Here is a 22,213-nt window from a genome sequence, read left to right as displayed (position 1 = left end):
GTCATAGTCCCGAACCTCTCAGCATTCTGGTGATGCGCTGTGTTGGCGACACGCACAAACACTCGCACACAAACCAGCTGCGTGAGTTTCAGCGAGCTGTGTCACTGGATACTCGGTACAGTTGGTGCCTGTCAGGTGGCAGTAATCAGACCTACTGAGCTGCACTGTTGCCTCTGATGGCATCATCAAACACAGTCACTTATTTAGCAAATCCACACGAACGCACAGGGTCACAGCACAGACGAGCACTTCTCCAAAGCAGAGGCAGCTACCAACAAAAATCACAAACAAATTTTCACAGTCAAATGTTGACAGGTGACATCTGGTGCCAACATACTTTGGGAAACATCTCCCTGTATATTTTATTTTTTCACAGGACGAGTGAAGATTGCAATCTTGCGCTCTTACATTCCTCTGCCTGCTCGCTTTAAGTAGAGACCAGGACGTTACTTCCTTGGGAACAACGTGTACAGCTGTAAATTTCTGTGCTCTTTCATTAACTAAGATGACACCCCATCAGCAGTGCTCCCTCCTAGTGAATTATTGATAGGGGTCCTTTGACGGGACAACAGCAGCAGGGGAAGGAGGAAAACAGAAAGAGCGTGAAGGCATTCCAAATGACTGTTTTGCCAGCCAGCTACTAAGTGATTGGAGTGATTCTGTTCCAGTCCTAACGAGACAGTGACTTCAGTCCATTAGGCACCAACAGTCGCCATGGCAGAGTGCATGCTTGTTAGTGCTGAGAGCACGAGACAGTGACAGAAGGCTTGGTTAAGGACCCTGGAGATGCAGAAAGCTCCACAGCTGAGCAGGGATGACAGTGGAGGACAAGACAAATGAGCCTGAAGGTCCCCTGTGCGTGACCCTATAGTAACCTGACGGCCTAGCAGCCTTTTTGTGGAGCAAGTCAACAAGTCAACAAGGACAAGTGTGTTGTTTAACCCACAGGGATATTTTGCTAAGGACTTTAGCTCTCAGACTCTAAGTGGATCCGGCACTAGTTAAGCAGCCTTTGGTATATTAATTAAGCAAGGACAGGTCAGAAACGACTCGTTCGTCTTCCACCTAAAGAATTCCATTTAATTGTATAATTAAAAATATATAAAAATGTAATTTTTATATACATTCAATCTATAAATGAATGTATTGCTTTCTGTGGTTCTTTATAATCACCTTCTGTTAGAGCATTTTTCAAGGTTTGAGGACTGTCAGCTGTGGAACGAGTAAATGTTTTCCATCATCTTAGGTTTAGTTCAAAAGATGCTGGCATCATATTTACTGTACAGATACAGTATAAATCTTCATGTCCAGCCTGCCTCCCGCCCTATGACAGCTCAGATAAGCTCCAGCCCCACCCCCACACCCCTGAACCTGAATGTTCCCATCCATCTCTTGGGAAGAAAGCACATAACATATATTATGAACATCTGATTATTCCTTTACAACTGGCTACAGTTTGAGGTTAGCTAGAGGTCAACTGACTAGTCCGTATTCACTGTGCATGATGCACATCTTTTGTTTGTGCTCAATACAGAAGACATTTATTGCTCTATGTTTGTATTCGTAGGACACTCACATGTCTTGGACTACAATGTACTGGTGTGGCACCAAGCCATCAATCCCATTGTGCCTCCCCTCCCACCAGTCTTCAGACGCCCGTTGATACAGCAGCAGGGAGGCGCCCTTCTTGAAAGACAACTCTCGAGAAGAGCGCCCGACGTAGTCAAACTTGGCGATGGCTTCAATAGGCTCGCCCTCTGTCAAGAGAAAGAGGATTAGTCAGGTTAAGTACATGTCAGATATGGCAAAGTCATCAAGTACAGATGGTTGTTATTTCATGTGCAGACGTTTCTAACGGCCGATTAAAGTGCTGTCGACTTGGGAAATAAAAATCTAATTTTGGAAACAAATGCACTTACAAATACAGGCTGGCTACGATTCAAGGGAGTCGAACACCGACATGTTTGTACACGTGAATACGCAATTGATGCAAGTGCACATGGAGTGCGAGTAAGCTAAGCTGAGCTCCAGTCAATAGTAACCCAGCTTTACAACACCAGGCCAGAGCCACTATGGGCCCCGAGGAGCTTTAGCAGGACATGTATAGAAGCTTTTGAGAGGAGATCTATGCGACTCAGGGGCACGGTATGGATCATCAGACTGAGGTGATTACTACTCAATAATTGTACAAATAGAGCTCTGGATCACTGACAACAGTGAACAGTGAAAAGTTACCGCGTAAAACACCAGCCAGTGGTCGACTGAACAATTATTATTACAGTTTATTTTAATTTACTTGTACACATGTAACTATTTGCGTTCCCCTAATACAATCTGAAGAGAACAACATCTAGAGTTGACTTTACTTTTCAAAAAAAGGCACAGTCTCCGAGCCAATATGTATGCACTACAGCAACACGAGTCTAAAAATAGCTTCTTTATTCCTCCCTCGCTCCTACCTCTGCTTTCCTGCCAGCTCACTTTCTCGCTTCAAGTCAGACAGGGGGTCCCTGGACAGACGTAACACAGGCTCTATATATGCGCTGGTAGGAAGGCAACAGAGTAAACGTCTGAAACCTGTCTCAGCTGTGACAACTCATCGTGACATACTGCATCTTTCTCAGGAGTGGGAGATTAATTTCAAGATGAGAATCCCGTGTGCTAAAGAAAATATAGGCTTGATTGTGGAAAGACTTGCTCTGCATTTCTTCCAGTGAACTATTTTAATTTTATCTCATGTATTCTCGTTGAGTTTCATCCCACCTTTAACTTGCTACTGTGTTTGCTTCACTGGGTTGTCAGTTTTTGGCGTGGCTCCAATGAAATGTGACAAGCAGGAATTTACAGTTTGAATTAATTGGACTGCACTACAGTGGACGAGGCTGTTAATAAAGCAGACGGCACAGTCGTCTCTTCCTTCCTCTACTTTCTTCATCCCTTTCAGTCACGTCAATAAGCTGATCCTGCGATCTGTAAATGTGTATCCGAGGCAAACGCGTGCGAGCGCTGCAGGGACGTGACTGAAGCTGGAAGCAGCAGGCTGCAAACTCAAAATCTCAGTGCGGGTAACGGATTCCCTTTGTCATGTCGTGCAATTATAACTGAGAATCTTTCAGAATCGACTGAACTCGGTTGCACACGTACATGTGCACACCCTCCCACGCTGAGACTGGAGCTAAAGAAATGCTGAAGCATGAGAGTTGGAGTCATGTGGTCCAAGAGATAGAAACTGTCAGATGTCTTGCACACGCCAGTGGAGCGCGGTCGGTGTGGATGTTGCTTACACCAGTGTTCCCACAGAGAAATGGGGCAGCAGGAGCCTGGTTTGATATGTTTTTAGGATCAGTGGCACTAAAGGAGGCATCTTTTCCCCCACTGCACATCATCATGATGATGTTAATAATCGCACGCTCTTGCTGTTACAAAACAAACAGGAGACACTGCGGCGAACTTGGGGGGAAAAAAGAAAAGAAACATGGCGCTTAATAGGAAAACTGATTACGCTCTGCAAAGTAAAACAACACATTCCCCTTTAACATGTACAATACAGCCAGCAGGTTCACGTGACATCGAGGGCATCCTGGTATATTCCTGTAACTGCCATAATCAATGAGTCATTTAGTTCATTTCTGACCTTGTGGGAAATTTACCAGCAGACACAACATTCATGTTGCCTCTCTAAAAACAGTTAAGCTCCTCGCGTGACGCCCATCATCTCAAATGTCACGCGTGTCGGACAGCGTCAAATGTCACAACGCCCAGTTTGTGCCTCCCATATGTTAACATTATTGCTGCTTCAACTGTGTCCTATAGGGGAAAACTTTAATAATTTAAGATTGATTTCAAAGCGGTCTTTGCTTAGCAGGTTAATAAAAAGCACAAACTGTTGCAGAGATCAAAGGAAATGTGATTATTTTTACACATGCAGCACAAAAGGCTTCAACTCTTGTTTCTTTATATTTTGCTTCCAGAGAGCAACACATTATTGTCACTTTTTAAAGTGGTCTTGAGTGTTTCTCCAAGGATGAACCAGTGTTGTGTCTACACATAACAGATAACTCGGAAAAGAACCAATTTTAAATGGTATCTTTAGGCATTGTGTTACTAGTAAAACACAATTCGCTCCCTGGCCTGGAATACTATTTTTGCATCAACAAGGCGAGTTCCAAGAAGCCGTTAGCTGAAACTTGGCATTATCTCAGCATGGTGGAAACTGGGGGATTAAAAACAGAAGTGGCAGGCCTAAAAATAAACCAGCTACAGTAGATGAACGGTATCTGAAAGTCACATCCTAAAGAAACTTTAGGATGTGACTGCACCTTCAGTTAATCCCCCCACTGTTCTCTGAAAATTCAGCAGAAAAGATGTTAGTGGAAGGGTGGCTGTAAAGAAGCCGATCTTAAGGAGGGGGAACTGAGAGAAAAGGGTGAGGTAGGCCAAATTAGACAAGAACTAGCCTTGATGTTTGGTTCCAATCATCGTGAGTATTAGGGCTGTGCGATATGACCAAAATCTCATATCCCGATATAAGACATCTATCGTCCGATAACGATATAAATCACAAAAATGTAACATTTTCTGTAAATTCTGTGAATCTCGGGCAGCTCGACTTGCGTGAAGTGTTTCCAGCTGCGCGTCATGTAGCTGGAGTCGAGTGTTTTAACCGATGCATGAAACGATACGTTTTTAGACACAAGTTGTAACGGCCGCCGTTTTCTTTGTGAGTATTTATTACACGGCGTGCTGCGGGGAAAAGCCTGTTCTAACGTTTGAGTCTAAGGTTTATTTTTTAGCACCTGGCGGCTCTTTTTTACTTCTCATCCGTAAATAATCTGCTCTTTCACGTGATTCAGTTTATTTTGAAAAGTCTCAACAGGATCTTGAGCTTTATTGTGAAAGGTTTATGTGGAAAATAAACAAGCAGACATGCGATGGTTTTACCGTCGTTGTTGCTAACGACAACGCTTAAAAACAAGCGCTTGTCCGTCTGTAGTGTGTTTATATTAAATATAAGAGAAAGAGAGAACTTTAAGAAATTAATATAGCCACTACAGTGACCATCAAAATAATGAAAAAATATTACCGTAAACAGTTTATTTTGCGACACCACGAATCAAACGATAGCGTAAAATGAAACGATAGACTTTTTTATATCGTCATCCGATATATATGTTATATCGAACAGCCCTATGTGAGTATGTCCAGAGGTCAGGAATGAGGTACAACGGTGAGCCAGCCATCACAAAAATGGTTCTGTTATGGTTTGAGGCTGGAATGATGGTATTATGAACGCAGAAAAGAACCATTCGATTTTGCTCCACTGTGTGGAAGGCTTTCAATTGGCAGAAACTTCATTTCTCAGCATGGGCAAAGATACCAAACACACTGCCAATGTAGTAAAAGCATATCTGGATAGAAAAACACAGTGAAACATCGGGCATTGAAGGCCTCAGCTGAGGCCAGGTCTCAACTATAACTAGAAAAATTTGCATTTCCTGCAAAAATGCTGTGTGGATGCCTTAACGCTGAAGATGCCTGCTGAAAAAAGCTGAAAAAGTTGAAAAGTTGCAAAAAGTTGTATGGCGGTGAAGAAACTGAAAATGTTGATGCTGAGAAGTGTGCTGATAAGAGGTGAAAAGGCTAAAAACTTTGCATAAAAGAGGTGAATCAGCAGAATTTCTGCTCAAAAGAATTTTTTCTCTGAAAAAGCTGAAATTTGTGTTGAAAAGAGTTAAATAAGTTGAACTGGTAACTGAAAGAAATGTTGGCATAAGCGGAATTTGAACCCGGGCCTCCCAGTCTGAGAACGGCTGCTCATCTCACTGAGCTAAAACATAGCTCAACCGGGCAAGAAAAACTAGTGACCAGACTGATAATGTGGAAGAAATGGGCAAATAATATTGCAAAAAAAATTCAATATCTCAAAAAGTATAGAAGTTATGAGCACCAAAAGTCATAGCTGGAAAGAGCAGAAAGAGCAGAATTTCTTAAGATTTGAACGGTGAAAATAGCACAAAAACTAAGTGAGTAGTTAAGCGCCAAAAAACGTACGGAAGCAACTTGAAGATCAAGAAAAGATAAAGAATAAAGAGAAACAGGAACTCAATAGTGTGGATGCCCTATGAGGGCATCCACACAATGAAGCAATGTGGGATCAGAGGCAGTATTCCTGAAGACTACTAAATAAAAAAGAAAGCTTGCCTAAAATAGTTTAGGCTCTGTTGAAGAATAAAAGTCCTCATACCAAACACTGAGCTTCAAGCTCGTTATAACCCATTTTATACACTATTTCCACTCATGTTTGTAGATGTTTCAATAAACTGTTGAATTTATTTGTCATTTTTCCAGGAAAAGTGAATGAAATGAAGAGTGTCTCATGACTTTTGCACGGTACTGCTTTTTAATCATGAACAAAATGTATCGGGAGCATAAAAACTCACAATGCTGCTAAAATAAAAGTGACTACCCAGTGTCTTCTTAAAAAGAATAAGAATGTGTGCATCAAATTTAACAGGATAAGTGAAAATCTGGACCTTTTGTTGACATGAAAGAAATGGGATGACTAATATAGGATTCATCCTCTGTGCAAAACCTCAAGGCAAAAGAGATTCTTCAGTGAGGGCCAAAGTGGTAAACAGGTGGACAACCGCACCCTTTTTTGAATATACACTTCTGTTTATCAAAACCAAGAAGTTGCTATCGTATATTTCAAAATAAAGGTAAGCATAGGAGACGATGAACCTCTTGGGGAGCTTTTCATGAAATAACTGTCTGGTGAAGACTGACATTATGTCTTTCAGAGGCTGTTTGCCTCTGAAAAAATACACAAAATACATAAACTGTGGCTATATTTTCTGAATGGTCACAACTAGAGATGGCACAATTTGGATATCTGCCAATACCGATATGAATCCGATAGTGTTTTTTAATCAATAAAACAGTTTTTTTTTATATCTTGCTGCATTTTGTATAAGTTCATACTCAAGTTTAAAAAACAACAACAACAATAAAGCTATTCTGTTATACCTGTATGCAAAAAAATAGTTCCGTTTCGCAATACTGATCAATCTAACTTAAACCTACACCATCCTCCTTATTCTGGTATTTTAAAGAGTAAGCAACCTAACTAATAGGGTTCCAACTCCCAGCAACAAATAAATAAATAAATAAAAAAAAAAAATAGGGAACCATCCCTCACCCTCCACCTCAAGATGCTTAATCGACATAATTAACCTTAATTTGATGCAGTGTGGAAAAAAAATGCACAGAAATAAATTATTTTTCAAGAATAATTAAATAGATTCAACATCTTTCTTCAACAGAATTGCAGACTGCACAGATGGTACCTTCCCAAAGGAAAAAGTACTATAGCTTACTAGGGTCTATTAGACTTAACAGTTACTATATACAGTAATGGACTTCTATAGATTTTACATCAGATTAAAACTTTGGGTGTAAGATTCGGATAATTATTTATTAAAAGCTAGATATTTTAAATGAGAATAAGAAAGAAAAGTATGTCTTTGTGCCCCCTTTTCCCTGTTCATGCCCTATCGGCCCCCCTGGCTAAACTTTGCTAGATCCGCCCCTGCACAGTAACCAGCCGTCAGCTACGTAGAAAAAGATCCTGGTGTAGAAATAATATTAAATAAATTCTAACAACAGCTTATCAAGCTTAAACGCGCTGCTGTTGTTCAGCCGCTGGTTTCCTCTTTCTGGCGCGAAGTGGGCCAAAAACAAACAAGAGCGAAAAGCCGATCAGCTGATCATTGATCAGTTTCACGATTGAAGTAGCAACAGGAGAGAGAGAGGGAGAGAGAGAGATCTTGATCATCAGTTATCCACACAATTCATTTTTTCCACAAATTGCACAATTCTCCACCGGTGTTTTGCACACGAGGTGACTTTTACTCCTCTCGCCACCTAACTTGCATTCACTTCCTTTAAAGGCCAACACAAGTTAACACGTTTGATAAGAAAGGAGAGAAAAATGATAACTATGTAAGTCTGGAGAAAACAAGCGAGAGTAACTAAACAGGAAACGAGCCCTGTTTTTGTGTCTGAAATCCAACTGAGGTCACAGAGATTTAAAAATAACTGATGACAATAACTTGACCACAGTTCAAGACTCTACAGGGAGGAACTCAGTCAGTGAGGACATCCTCCCAGTCTGCTTAGAGAAGCTTTTGGAACAAAACCATGGCAGCGAGAGCTTTCTGGAAAACATAATCTTCTTGTAATTACTCAAAGTTGATAGCTGCCATCTGTGTTTTACAGTAGGAATAAGTTTCCTCGTCTAATCAGATATTTCCTTTGGTTATACTTAACAGTAAGATGAGGGTCTTTATTTGGAAACCGTGATTAAAAGCTAATGTCACGAGAAGAGATCAGCTGTGGTTTCTCTGTGGAGGCTGATGTCAACAGGAGCCCCGAAACATGTAGCTTGGTGATAACGTGGAAGGATTTGGGTGACTGCTTTCAACAGAAAAGGTTTAGGAAAGTTTGTTACTAAGGTAAGACAATAACATTAGGTTCAACAGTAGTTCAAGTATTTCTTGCACCGTTCTGTCTACATCTGGTCAGTTTTCTGTCAAAGTTATCTCTCACTTTTTAATGAGCTGAAAGTTTTATTGTCCTTTTCTGCTTTTTACTGTAAGTTAAACAGCAAAGTCATACCACGTCTAACCTTTTGGGCTCAACTAACTCACTAAATATTTGATTTGGACGTGACGAACTGGTATCAATTTCATGGAAACAAAGGACCACATGTCCGATCGCACAACAGCGTCTGGCTGAAGTACTTAATATCCTCCAGTGTCAACAACAGCCTGGTGTTTTTTCTTTTCCTTTCTTCTTCCTTTCTATATATATTTCTCTGGGACATATGGAAATGTAGTTAAATGTAGACTTTATTATTTTTGAACCACAGATAAAATGTGACACTTTTGAAACGCGCTTCATAAATCCGCCATTCTTTCATAAATTACTTTCGTGCTGATTTTTCACAAAGGGAGTTAAAAATGTAATCCAAGGTTGGGACCTTTAAGAAACAAGTTTTCATTCCCAGGAGGCCCCAAAGGTGCAGACCACCAAGGAATTCGTAAAATGAGGGGGTGTGGAGCCGTCCAAAGCCCCAAGGAAAGTAAAACCATTAGAATATGAATGGCTGTCTGTCACTCTGAGCCCGGTTTCCTGGCTTTTCAAGGTTAATGCATTTATCGGGCTGAAAGGCAGGATTAGCCACCCCGAGCTGCAGAGACAAGTTTAACCCTCCACACACCAAAGACTGGGGGGGTTTAAATCTAACCGTGCATATGTTAAATGAACAGTGGTTACAATAATTAGTTTTAGTTCTATATGTAGTGATTGCAACTCCTAAAAACACAATTTGATTGGACTCTAGAAGGACACAAAGGTATGTAAGAGCAAGTTGTATGACTATTTACTGCTGTGCAGTCACTCACCATCCTCGCTGGTGTGCGTCTCTGTTCCTCCCTCATTGTCTACCTCCTCCAGAGCTCCGTGCTCGCTGTAGGGGCTCTCACTGTTGGGGACAACATCCAAATTACCAGGGTCACAGCCACAACAGGGCTCAAGGACTAAGGTACATTTCAACAACAGACACACACAAAATTTTAATGATATAATGCCATTCGAGACAAGATGAAAAGCAGGGAGGTTTTTTACAATTAATAAGACATGGAGGATGTTCAACCAGCAGCCATTATCAAGAGTTTCCCATTGTGTGGTTAGGAAGTCTTTCTAAATGATCATCTGGAAATAAAGAGTGAGAGCTGACAGGAACGCCACACATGACCGCAGATTACCCCGGCCAGGAAATGAACGTCTGCGTCCAAGCTAACATGTCAGTAGCAACCTCCTCTTTAGGGAGAAGAGGAGGCAACGAATGGAAAAGAAAATCCCAGGGGTTGTGCCTCACACGGGGAGACACAGCCACGCTGAGACAGGTGATTTACTCTGGCCAGAGATAAATCGCTGTCAGGCTGCGGTGACGTGGGGGCAGCACAGAAAAGGAGAAACAGAGGTAGATAAAGTCGGGAACAAACAAGCGATAAGCCTTATATACAGATGTGAGGCTGGTTTTTGTCTCGCTTGACTGCAGTTTGCTCTGCATTTCAACTAATCAGCCCCTTCCTGCCAGGTGACCTCTTTTTTCTTCTGTCTTGATTGTAGAAATTAAAACGATTGTTTCAACCTGTCTCTCATCTAAACACAGTCCTGAAACATGAGCTACCTCGTCATGTTCTTCAGCTGCACGTGTTGAACTGGTATGTGTTATAATCAGTGTTGGTCAAGTTACTTGAAAAAAGTAATCAGTAACTAATTACTGGTTACTTGCCCCAAAAAGTGATCCCGTTACTTTACTGATTACTTATTTTCAAAAGTAATTAATTACTTAGTTACTTTTTAAAAACACGATTTACAACCTGAATAGGTGATAAAGCGATAGATCTTTCAGCCCAATTCTACTTTTTCTGCATAATCCATCATACAAAATGTAATCAAATGGAAAAGTCTCTTTTTAAAACTTGTTTTATTAGTTTTAATCTTTTAACTTTATGCATAAAGCAAAAATTTAATTATATGCAACATTCTCTGACTTGAAGAAATTAGTTTAACATTTAAACCTATTTTCTGCACATTCCAGCACATAAAATAAAATATTTTTTGTGTTTACACTCAGTCTTTCAAATAGATGCAAGTAAAACACAGCAGAAAATAAATAAAGTCAAAGACTAGCGGTCCTGTTGCTCTATTTTCACCTGTAAAGCAGGAGTGGGGCAGGCGGAGGTTTACCCTGGTGCAGGTGTGCAGCGGTCAGTGGAAGAATCCGCGAGTTTCTCTGTGAGTTTCCCATTACGTCGTAGCTACTCGGTGCTTGCTCGGAAGTTTAGGGGTTTTTTCGCTGTAAAAAGAAGTTTTCTTCCCACGCACAACGGACACTAATGTTTTTGTCACTTTTTATGGAATCAAACTCAAAGTAAGGTCAGTACTTCCACGCTTTAAACGCTGCACGCTCATACTCTCTCTGCACTCGATATATGATCCATTGTTGATCTGCACACAGCTGTTGTCACGAACGTCGCACTCGCTTACGTCACTGTCATGAGACATTCTCGCAAAAAAAAAATCACGGTTTTAGTAACACAGTAACGCAGCGTTCCTACGGGAAAGTAACGGTAATCTAATTACCGTTTTTGCAATAGTAATCCCTTACTTTACTCGTTACTTGAAAAAAGTAATCGAAGTAACGCGTTACTGCCCATCTCTGGTTATAGCTCACATCGACTCCCCAGTGTGAAAATCTCTGGATGTTTGGGTGCAGTAAATGCGGCACTTCACCCGATTTAGGTATAGCACCGTCGGCATATGTTCTTATTTCTTACCAGTAGTCCCCGCCCGCCATGCACTTCTCATAGATGGGCCCATCCAGTTCTTTGACATCAGGAAAGATGGTCTCGTGGTGGATGATGATCGTCTTGATGATCTCGTTGACGTGGGCCTGGCACGAGACCTGGTCCTGGCTGTCTGGTGTGGGCATGAGTGTTGGGCCGAAACATATGGCCAGGTTGTATGGGTCCATCATGTTCTCATCACTGTACTGGGACAGACTGAAGGGAGGGACGGAGGTAAGATGGAGAGTGAAGAAACAAAATATAAAGGAGTAAAAGGTTGGAATATTTTAGTATAAGTATTTCAGACAAATCATTGAGCAATCATGATGTTTAGGATGTTATTTTGTTAAACTCACTGGTTGAGGAAGGCAAAGAGGTAGCGCATCACAATGAGGACCGATCTGGGAATGGTCAGGAGGATCTTACGGATGTACAGCGCTCTCTCATACAGGTTTTCTATTCCTTTTTGAGAAAAAAAAGGGGGGGGGGGGGTCAAAAAGAGTATGTTGTTAGCAATAAAAAAAATTTATAAACCAAAAAAATAAGTTTTTCTCTGGTTCAGTCCATGGAGTAGATGTCTGGGGCTTACACTTGTGTAATCTATCGACGATATCCACATACTCAAGTCTAAAGACATAAATTTGGCCAAATACTTAGTGGAAACATTAAATATTTCAATGGGCACAGAAGTTTAATTGTATAAAGTCCTCGTGGATACAGGCGATATGTTGACTCTGGTGATTACCCTCACCACAACTTTGGTTTATCACCTGATTCTCTCATAAAGGAAGAGGAAGTGAAAATAGGCGCTCTGTCACGGGCACATTTTGTTTACTTTTTCAGAAATATCATGAAGTTTTGTGAAACTGCACCTCTGCCGGACCCTGATTCCTTCCTGGACATGTTTCCCACATCGTCTTGGTGAACTCTCTGTTGCCCTAAACTCACACAGAAGATCATCTTCTTTGGACAATGGTGTTTCTTTTGAACTTTTGATTTGTACTGGCTAACTGGTGTATTTTTATTTATTTATTTATTTATTTTGTTTTTATTTTTTTCCTTTTCTTTCCTGTTTGTTTTTTTTTTTTGTGTTTGGTTTGTGTTTTTTCTTTTTTTTTCTGTGCTTAAATGTTATTGTTTTTGAATCTTATGTCCTTTGTCTGGTGTGACGTTATGTAACTTTGAACTTAAAATCTTATAAATAAACATTAAAAAAAAAGAAATATCACGAAAAAAAGAGCAGCTTTCTTCATCAAAGTCTTTATGATCATTTTCACAGAGAAAAATATTGTGCTTTAGTAAGATGCAGCCGGAGAACGTCGACCTTTCTGTCCTTCGTTACTATCATGTTTGTCTCAGTGTGGCACCTGAAGCCGGCTGTTTTACCCAGCTAAGCTGGGGCTGTGCTGGCTGGGCTGCTAAAAATAGCCATGTCACCCTCCAGCCACTGTGTGCCATCTGGGATTTGGGCTTCTGGGATACTTGTGATGCATTTCATTTTTCATGAATACCTAACTTGGATTCTGTGAGGCTCTCAAGCACTTCGGAAGCAGCTATTTAAAGATCCATTCGAACGCAGACTTATACATCACATGTGTGCAGCACATCCTCGCGAATCTTACCGCAAATCCCAAAATGAAAGATATCCCAAGCCGCAGTGCACCGCTGCGGTGAAAATGAAACAGTCAACTGAGAGCGGTTAAACGATCTCGTAGCTGGTCTGAGCTGCTCCATATGGGAATAAGGTTTATATATGGAGCCTGCTGGGCGCTCGGCCCACGCTGCAATCACTGGCATGCAGAGCTGGGAAATGTAAACAGGGAATCCCCATCACTCATCCAACACAAATGTGTAAACGACGGTAGACCCAAGAAGCTCAAGAGGACACACTTCACACACTTGCGAGTACACAAAGAACACACGCAAATACACGGGGCGCACAATGACTCCCGCGGAGTTGCACGAGGCATCGGGGCGCACGCTGTGTCCGTGTGACTTTGTGCATATTCAATTGTTCTTTAACAGAGCTGATGTGATGTAATGCAGTGTCATTCAAGGAGCTGACTGAACTGTGAAACGATTCAGACAAATTCACAATGTGACCATTCTTGTGAGGACTCCACTGCAGATTCAGCCCAGGGCTGCGAACATTCAACACTCCACCAAAACTCTGTGGTCGGCTTTGTGCCGCTCACAACAGATCAGCTCCTGCTCAGAGCTCAACACAGCAGAGCAGGACCCACAAAACGCAAGTCATTGTTCAGACTTCAGACTTCAGAATGACAAAGACTTCAAGCAAGACTACAAGGTGCAAATGTTCAAACTTTCATTATCGGATATGTACAACCCCCCCACAAGGCTACAGTGTATAATATAAGATGATATGAGAGCTAATTAAGGTCTTTAAGACAATAAAATCACCAGGATCTAAATCCATGTAAATTAGTAGGGGTGGGGGAAAAAATCGATACTGTGTAGTATGGTGATATTTTGTTTGCTAATAATGTATGGATACAGGGACAGCAGAAATCGATATTTTGTTACAAAAAAGGTTTTTGTGCTCTGACTTCAGAGCATGTTGATCCTTTTTCTGAGCAAGAATCCTGACATTCCTTCACTGTCCAAATGTGTTTAACTTTTTTTTGGCAGCAATAAACATGACAGTTTACTTATTTTAATTTAAGACATGTTTTATTTTAATTAAGTTTAAAACTTTTTTATTTAATGTAAAATTATATTTGGTTTTAATTTACTTTCAAATTCTTCAGTTGCTGAAGGGGCTGCATAGTTTTCATAAACTGCATAGTTCAGAATAGCTATAATTGTACCAGATGGTTGATTCAGTTAAGTTGGACTAGACTGTAATACAAACCGTTCAGTTTGTCAACAATAAAACTGAAATGAGAGAAAGACTGAGTGTGAGACTTTGATATTAGAGAAAATGAATATTGATAAAGTTTACCTTTATGTACAGAATCTGAATATCGCAAAATATTTTTAAAAATTGCAATAATATCGTATCGTGCGTTAAGTATTGTGATAATATCGTATCGTGGGATGTATGGTGATTCCCACCTCTATAAATTAGACAAATATGCTCTTCACTTTAACGCAAAGTATTTAAAATAAGTATGTAAATAAATAAAACTTGTTACAGAAAAAAAACAATCAATCACTCATAGAAAGCGACTGACTGATAATACACAAAAATATGTTCTTACTGATGCAGGACAGCAGCTCATTGAACCTCTCTTTGGGGAAAAGAGGGTTCTCCAGACCGCGGAAGTACAGTTTGAGAACGCCAGCCACCGAATTGATGTCATGATTATTCTCATCGTCTGCCAGAGGGTCATTTCCTAAAACAAAGAGAAGCGAGCAGGTCAAGTTGGATTTATTTTATTGCATCATTTTAGGTGACATACACCGAATTAAAAATAAAACTGGAAACAAATATAGTAGAGATCAAGCTGTTGACAAGCATCTTATAGTGAAACCAGAACCCCGGTACCTCTCTCAAATGAGTTCTTGATGTCGTTGACTTCCAGCTGAGATCCAGGTACACGAAATATTCCTTGGTGCTGGAGGCCTGTACAGGGAAAAAACAAAACAAAGAAAGAGGATGAGGAAGCAAAGAAAAGCAGAAGACCAACTCATGAGCTTTAATCCACCTGTGGTCATACAGATGAGAAAACAAAGTGTCCAAAATGACACTTAAGTTACTGTAAGTAGTCTGCAATATTTTTTTAGATTTATCTTTGAGTGTCATCAGTTGGTTGCCAGATAAGATGCAGAGGATGTTATCCACAGTCACACCTTTCAATGCTTAGAATTATAAATCTGCTTTAGTCAGTGATATTTAACCTCCTAAGACCCGAACTCTTCCACGACATGCATTTTTAATTTCTCTTTGATATTTTGGCATATTGGGGCCCGATGAATGTAAAAACAAAGAATTACCAGATTTTTTTTTTTACCTTATTTTTGTTTTTAAGAAAAATCAGAGCCACATATGAGGATATTCATTTAAAATTTTGATAGAACAGTAGCAGTATAATGTCCTTGTAAGTGGATATCAGGCCCTTGTAGAGCAAAATGTAGTATTTTGGTCTAAATAACCCAAAATGTGATGTCCACATATGTGGACGCCAGGTCCTAGGAGGTTAAACTCAACAGTCATACAAGTGAGAGGTTTCTCTTTCACAATATGTATGAGAATTTCAGTAGAAGAGACTGCATAAAGATAAACAGGGCGGAATTTGCATATTTCCATGGAATAAACTGAAACTCCAACATCTGCATCTGCAAAGTGTTACTTTCTCCCACACTAGATAAAGTTGGTTGGGTTATAAGAAGACCTCAAAGAAGGTATAAATACAGCAACTACTGTAACACTGTAAGGGCTGACAGTGTGCTACTCACCATACAAATTTATGTAGCGAATACAACTCTCAACCACACGAGGAATAGCTTGTCCAGAGTCCTTTGAAGAAAAGTCAGATGAGTAATTCGTCCTTTTGTTACATGTATCAGAGCCTAACCAATACTACATTTCTTGCAGTGATTTGTTACAAAAAAAAAAAAAATCACTGGTGTATAATGTCTTTGTTTTTCTTCATTAACACATAAAATCAAAATTGTGCAAAAAATATGTAATAAACAGGATTATATCACATTTTGAGGAGGTAATTTATCCAAAATCTGATCAATTAAAACACGCGTCTCACTTTTGTGTTTTCTTAATGCATATCTGGTGCATGCAGACTGCTGACCGGTTCGATGTATTGATTGCGGCCCAATAGGAGCCGTTAAAAGAATATAAACATGCACACCCAGTGAAAGTGAAGCTGGTAAGTTTAAATACAAAGTGTGATCTTATTAAGACAGACTGACTTGACCTCACAGCTATTCCTTTGCTCATGCTCAGTCTCCCATAATAACTCAGTTTCATGGATGTCGTGGATTATCATAAAGTATACAAAAATCACTAACCAACTGGAATAGCAACACCGGACGCCTATTGAAATGTGCTTAAACATGCCTTATGTCTTTTTTTATGCAAACAATCAAGAGCTGTGCTTAAATTAACAAGAGCTTATCCAAAAGGGCACAGACTCCATATGAAGTTCGGGCCTAAAATGGCAAGATAAGAGCACTTGGATGTGCACTCAACTCTCCTTCTGCTTGTGTGCTGGCTCCTCTTGTAAATCACTGCTGGACGGGACTCGGTACATGCTTTTAATGATACAGTGGATCTGTTTACAGCCCTCAGGGGTATACAATGAGCCCAAACACAACAGCCATACTAAAATCGACTAGCTACGGTTGGAGTGCAGCAGTGAGGGTTGAGCCAGAAGCCGGGGTGCTGCTAGATCATGTAATGCGATCTCTTTGGATATGAGAGACTGATTTTGATCTATAGGGAATATAAATTTGCACAGACAACTGAAACTGCAGCTGTAACCTTCAACTCAGTCTGTCTAAGTGGCAGGTAAATAATTTGTTAGTACAGAATAGACACAGGAAATGAGAAAAGGTTCGCAGCACGAGCCCCCCAACATGCCTCAGAGTTTCTACCTGATGTCGAGTGTGTGAGTTCCGTCGTCCACGGCTAAAGAGAAATGTTGCAAGAGTCGGAGATGATCAGAGATGGGAAAAGGGGAAAAAAGCAAGATCCAGATTAGCACCTCAGCAGCTTCCCACCAAAGCTTTTACTAAGAGAGCGTTACATTCCACTCTGTGCTGGCATCAAACCCATAACAAAACAGCAGGAACTGGACAGGATCGGGCAGGACTCGACACGGCCACCGGCGAGAGGCAGTGAAGAGACCGGAGGAGGGGGGCAGCACACCTTATCAGTTTGGCATCCGCTCCCCGACTGCCATCTATCCTGCTGTTTTCACTGGCCTCTGCTCTTACTCTGGAAGCGGAGGAGAGAATATCTCCCGCCAGAGCAGCTCAGTGATGCCAGGTCAGCAGTGAGTCAGGGGAGCTGATGGAGACAAACATTTATCCTTCCAACTGCTGTTCCCTTCCTCCTGCTGCCCTCCAAATCTATCAATGCCACCACCCCACACATCTGAGAAACAGACCGCCAGAGCTCGCTGACTCATGAGGAAGGTTTCCAGAATCCATCTTAGCGCAAATGTTCATGTTTTGTTGTTGATAAATGATGATCAAAGCTAAGACGCTTACGGGGGAACCCACCAAAATGACCAGAAAGCCAGAGGGAAATAGAAAACGGATAGGAGAAGGTGAACAGTCAAGCGGGAGACTGGCAATCAGTACCTTAATAAATGACTCCAAATTGCCATTAAATAACCTAACATTAAAAACAGAGCGGGGTCTAGCCCGCCGGGTGCCAGTGAGGGTTCTGTACGGCCCGTTGGGATGTCTAGAACACAAAGAATGAATCAGAAAAGGCAAACAATGCATTTTGTGGTTTCCCTCTTTGCACATTTATGTATTTTCAAAACCTGAACTGAAGAGGAGGATGACTAATCTTCAAAACCTTTCAACTCCAGGTGATGGCTGGATGGATGAATAAGGGGATTTTTTCAAACACAGCTGAAACCCATGAAATAACATTTTCTTTATAGCCTTTTTTTAATCCTCCACCAGATACAACAGGCCAGAGAAATGCCAGACCCACTGGGAGCTTTGTATGTGTCAGCATCCACCTCGTGACAGAGCCTGCAGGTGACAGTCCCTTTTAGTTAGTGTGTATGTTATAAAGCTGTTCTTGAGATCTGGAGGACTTAAGTGAAATGAATCCATGACTTAGGTTCCCTTTGCTGCTCAGTCATAGTGTTAAAAACCTTTTTGGTGAAAAGGCCTGAAGATGTTAAAAAAAAATGACCAAACCCATCAAACTCTGCAGAGCACACGAGGACACATCTGTCTTATGTTGTTTGACCAAAATCAAATTTTGCTGAGAAGAAGGAAGATCTCATTATTCATATCATTACTAGTAGGGCTGCCACGATTAGTCGACTAGTCACGATTACGTCGACTATCAAAATCGTCGGCGACTGATTTAATAGTCGACGCGTCGTTTGAAGCTTTGTAAGATCACAAAAGACGCAGGAATAAGTAGTAGGATTTAAGAGTGTAATAACGGACTGAAACAGAAGGTGGCAGCACTGCATGTACAAGGATGCCAGCTGCCGTTAAACCCCGAAGAAGAAGAAGCTGTGTCCCATAATTCATAGCGCAGCCCAGCTCAGTTTCCAACAATGGCGGCAGCTAGTTAGTTTTAATATTACTCTTATTATTCTTTCTGGGTCACAAAATAAACGTTTAATATATTTCCAGGCGAGAATGTAGCTGTGTAAACTTCAAATATCTGCTCAGTTTATCAAGACACCACATATTTTCAAAAGCGCTCCGACGTTTTCGGAGACGTCTGTTACCCACTAGCTCGATAGTTAGCCGGGGGCTAGGCTCACTAGAGCCGTGAGAACACCGGACTCCGGCAAATCGTTTTCAAACCCACCACCGTCTTTCGCTACTCAGGTTAAATATATACAAGTCACTTAGATAACTTCAAAATGTTATTGTTTGGCTTTTTTTAGTATTTTATTTGTTCCTGAGTAAATCGGTTTGGCTGAGATTAAAGTTATAGTTTTTACACAGCTGAATAAACGTCAAGCAGACAGCTGATTATCAGAAGTGTGAGATGCTCGAGAATATACTCCGGTGTCCTGTTATATTTTAGATAGCAAGGAGTTTATTAAACTTCACAGAAACAATCTGCAAATTTCATTAAAATTTAATAAACTATCATCTTGTCTTTATTTTTAGTTAGCACATACCTTAAACACTTAAAGCTGTAAGCTAATGATAGTTATATAAGAGCAGATGCTGCTGGTGCAATAAGCTGTAGTTTTACATCCAATGGATGATGCTCTGATTAATCGACTAATTGCAAAAATAATCGGTGACTAGTCGACTATCAAAATAATCGTTTGTGGCAGCCCTAATTACTAGTAATCAAAAAACATGCCCTTTCTGGTGAACGGTAAACATAAGAAATGCTTTAGTTTGAAAGTGTGACCCTTCCCCTGCAAAAATATAGGGTAGAGTAAATGTTCCTCCTCGAAGAGGCAAGTTCAAATTAAACTTCTATTCCTTGTTGAGTTACTAGCCACCAAATATGGTTCCTTTCATCAAATTAAGCATATTATCTGCTGATAATAGCCAGCCAACGTCAGTCGATAGCGACTCTCTTTAAATTGCTTTAACCGGTCTATGTCTACTACTGCAGAACCCTTTGCAACCTGTCTCTATCTCAGCCTTTCATTTTGTTGTGTGTCCGACTTCATCAACGCCATCAGCTGTCACTGATTCCTGCTGGTCTCCCTGTATATGGTGTCCACCCATGAGCATCAAAGGAAGAGAGGTCCTAGAACTTACCGACAGAAATATCATAATATATAAAACTAGTATAACTAGCTAAGTTACGTAACTACAGAAGTAGTGAAAAGAAAAACTGTCCTGAAGTTTCAGTCGTTGTTGAAAGGGAAGTGAATATGCACAGGTGCTGATGTGTCTACTTTACCTTGTGGTCATGTATTCAGCTCGGTGGCCTGAGATATGAGAAAAGAGACAAGGTGTGACAAGACGTTAGTTGGGTGGACATGCCAAGACTCATCACTGCAGTCCCTGCAGGGAATTGTACATATGGCTAACAAAGCATTTGCCATCTGCTCACAACCACTGGCCTTTTGAGCAATCCAAAAGAAACCCACACACACTGTTTTTCCACATAATATTACAACCTGTGCCGAGACAGTTACATCAAAATGTAGTTCAAACATCTAACAGGACACGGATGCACTTTTAAAAGTTATGGGTGCATGCACACGCACACAATGCACAGAGCTAAGTTTAAAACGAGCAAACGAAGATGAAGCAAAAATAACTACCAAATGGTTTCGCATAACAGGAAGACGCTCAAATTCTTGGGTGACTCAAACTGTACTTCATGCAGACACCAAAATGACTAAGTAGCATGTGGGAGAAACAGGAGGGTTTTTTCTTCCTCTTAACTTAAGTCTCCATTAATCATTCAGCGTCGAATTTGAAGGAGACCACCGGGGCTGCCTGTTAGAACAATGAACTGACAAATACAAGCTGAGCCCTTTAGGAGATCCCACCAGTGTAGAACAAGGGGGGCCTGTTCTTATACATGGCAGGCCATTAGGTTTCAAGCAAATCAATCACTAAGATGGATAATACAAGTTCATAATTCCCCCTCAGCTCTGACTTGCCTGGTTTAAAACCAGATTACGATCTAAGAGCTTTGACTGGTGACAAAAGCAAACAAACAACAGGAAGTTTGCCACAGAATAGACTGAATTTGCTCAAGATGGACTGCCAAATATAATAGAATTCAGTAAAGTACACAATTATTTGTTACACTAGATGTTTGGATATTGATTGGGGTTAATAAGTCATTTTGGCTGGTAGATTTCCCATTTTAAGGTATGAATTAAGCACAAGTACAACACAGTGTAGAGTCTAAGTGTAAATACAGGGTCGTGAATGTACCTTCACCGAGTGCCCTCTTCAGCAAGTCGTGCTTGGCCTGCAGTTTGGAGATGAGATTGCTGCCTTCCAAAAACTCACGGAATTTCTGTGGAGAATTTAAAGTAATTACCCAGCAGCCCTGAGCACCGGCAGGAGCACCCACTCTTAAGACGGCAGTCTGTGACGAAGCAGCCAAGGGCAAAAGGACGTGCTAAGCGCCCCTTTTAGAAACCCTTATCAGAGCATGTCCATCCCTGGATTGAAACAAGATTGCAGCTGGCAGCTGGAAATATTCTGGGGCAGTTACTCCTCTGCCAGCTGATCAAAGATTTCATAGGAATGATGTGCATAAGTTAAACATCACCTACAACCCAAATCTCAAGTATATTCATATATAGATAAAAGCTTTGACTACATGTTCTAAGATTTATTATATAGATTCTGCGGTTTATGATCAGACAGGAATAAATCTGTTGTAAAGCTGCATTACAGACAGCATGGATTTGATATTTATTTCTGTCTTCTACATTAAAAATAGATTTTAAAGTCATTACTTTCGCTAACTTGCAGCAGACGTCATCTCTGCACTCACCATGAAGTAGAACTGCTCCGTCTCTTGCTGGTTGGCTCTCCTCTTGGCGATGCTGGGCTTGCTGAGGTACGTCTCCGACACTGTGGACTTGACTGATTCGGTGGATCGGCTGTGGTGGAAGCACTCAGACACATCGTAGTCTTCAATGGTCACCATGTCCTGGATGGTGGTCAGGGTTGCCTCTGATGTCTTTTTGATCTGTGAAAAGAAGAGAAGGTGAGAAAAGGCTGATGTCATCTCTTCAATATCACTATGTTATCATCTCAGTATACACAGAAACTCACTTCATCACACTCCCTGAAAACCACTCTCTATCCCATGACACACTTTAAAATTCAGTTTCTGACGAGGTGAATGTTCCCTAAAATAAAAGAATTTGCAGACGGTTCAAAGTGACTCACGGGGTGCAGAGGTGAACAGTGTCAGATGGAAATGCCAGATTGAGCTGTAGGCTTTTAAGATCCATTTTCATAACCACGTCTTCCTGTCAACAGTTCTTCTCTCAGCGCTTATAAACAGCAGGACTTGGCCAAGCATGCCCCACCACTTAGTGTGAAAGATGTTCGACCACTGCTGCAAGAGCTGCAGGGCATAACTGTGCCCATAATATTATGACATAAGATGGCACAACATGTGACATTCAAATGAGAGAGTAGATAAAAGTTAAAGACACGCA

At 40.9% G+C, this 22,213-nt stretch overlaps 1 protein-coding gene across 3 annotated transcripts in view; it reads right to left on the bottom strand.

Moving 5' to 3' along the window:
- Positions 1-22,213, bottom strand: part of srgap1a (SLIT-ROBO Rho GTPase activating protein 1a) — a 101,888-nt gene that overhangs the window by 7,693 nt on the left and 71,982 nt on the right. For 2 of the 3 annotated variants that reach the window (XM_085167838.1, XM_085167841.1), the window contains exons 9-19: positions 21,538-21,735; positions 20,967-21,051; positions 19,975-20,002; positions 17,703-17,808; positions 15,837-15,897; positions 14,926-15,003; positions 14,639-14,773; positions 11,774-11,879; positions 11,409-11,633; positions 9,465-9,544; positions 1,577-1,757 (exon numbers count right to left, since the gene is read on the bottom strand). In XM_085167838.1, the coding sequence (XP_085023964.1) occupies positions 1,577-1,757; positions 9,465-9,544; positions 11,409-11,633; positions 11,774-11,879; positions 14,639-14,773; positions 14,926-15,003; positions 15,837-15,897; positions 17,703-17,808; positions 19,975-20,002; positions 20,967-21,051; positions 21,538-21,735 (1,283 nt within the window). Of the gene's footprint in view, positions 1-1,576; positions 1,758-9,464; positions 9,545-11,408; positions 11,634-11,773; positions 11,880-14,638; positions 14,774-14,925; positions 15,004-15,836; positions 15,898-16,991; positions 17,026-17,702; positions 17,809-19,974; positions 20,003-20,966; positions 21,052-21,537; positions 21,736-22,213 lie in introns of all 3 variants that reach the window. The other variant, XM_085167839.1, reaches the window with a different exon arrangement.

This window comes from Neolamprologus multifasciatus, chromosome 7 (assembly GCF_963576455.1).
Source record: "Neolamprologus multifasciatus chromosome 7, fNeoMul1.2, whole genome shotgun sequence".
NCBI lineage: Eukaryota > Metazoa > Chordata > Actinopteri > Cichliformes > Cichlidae > Neolamprologus > Neolamprologus multifasciatus.
The sequence above is the reverse complement of the archived record's forward strand: the minus strand, read 5'-3'. Positions and strand labels throughout refer to the sequence as shown.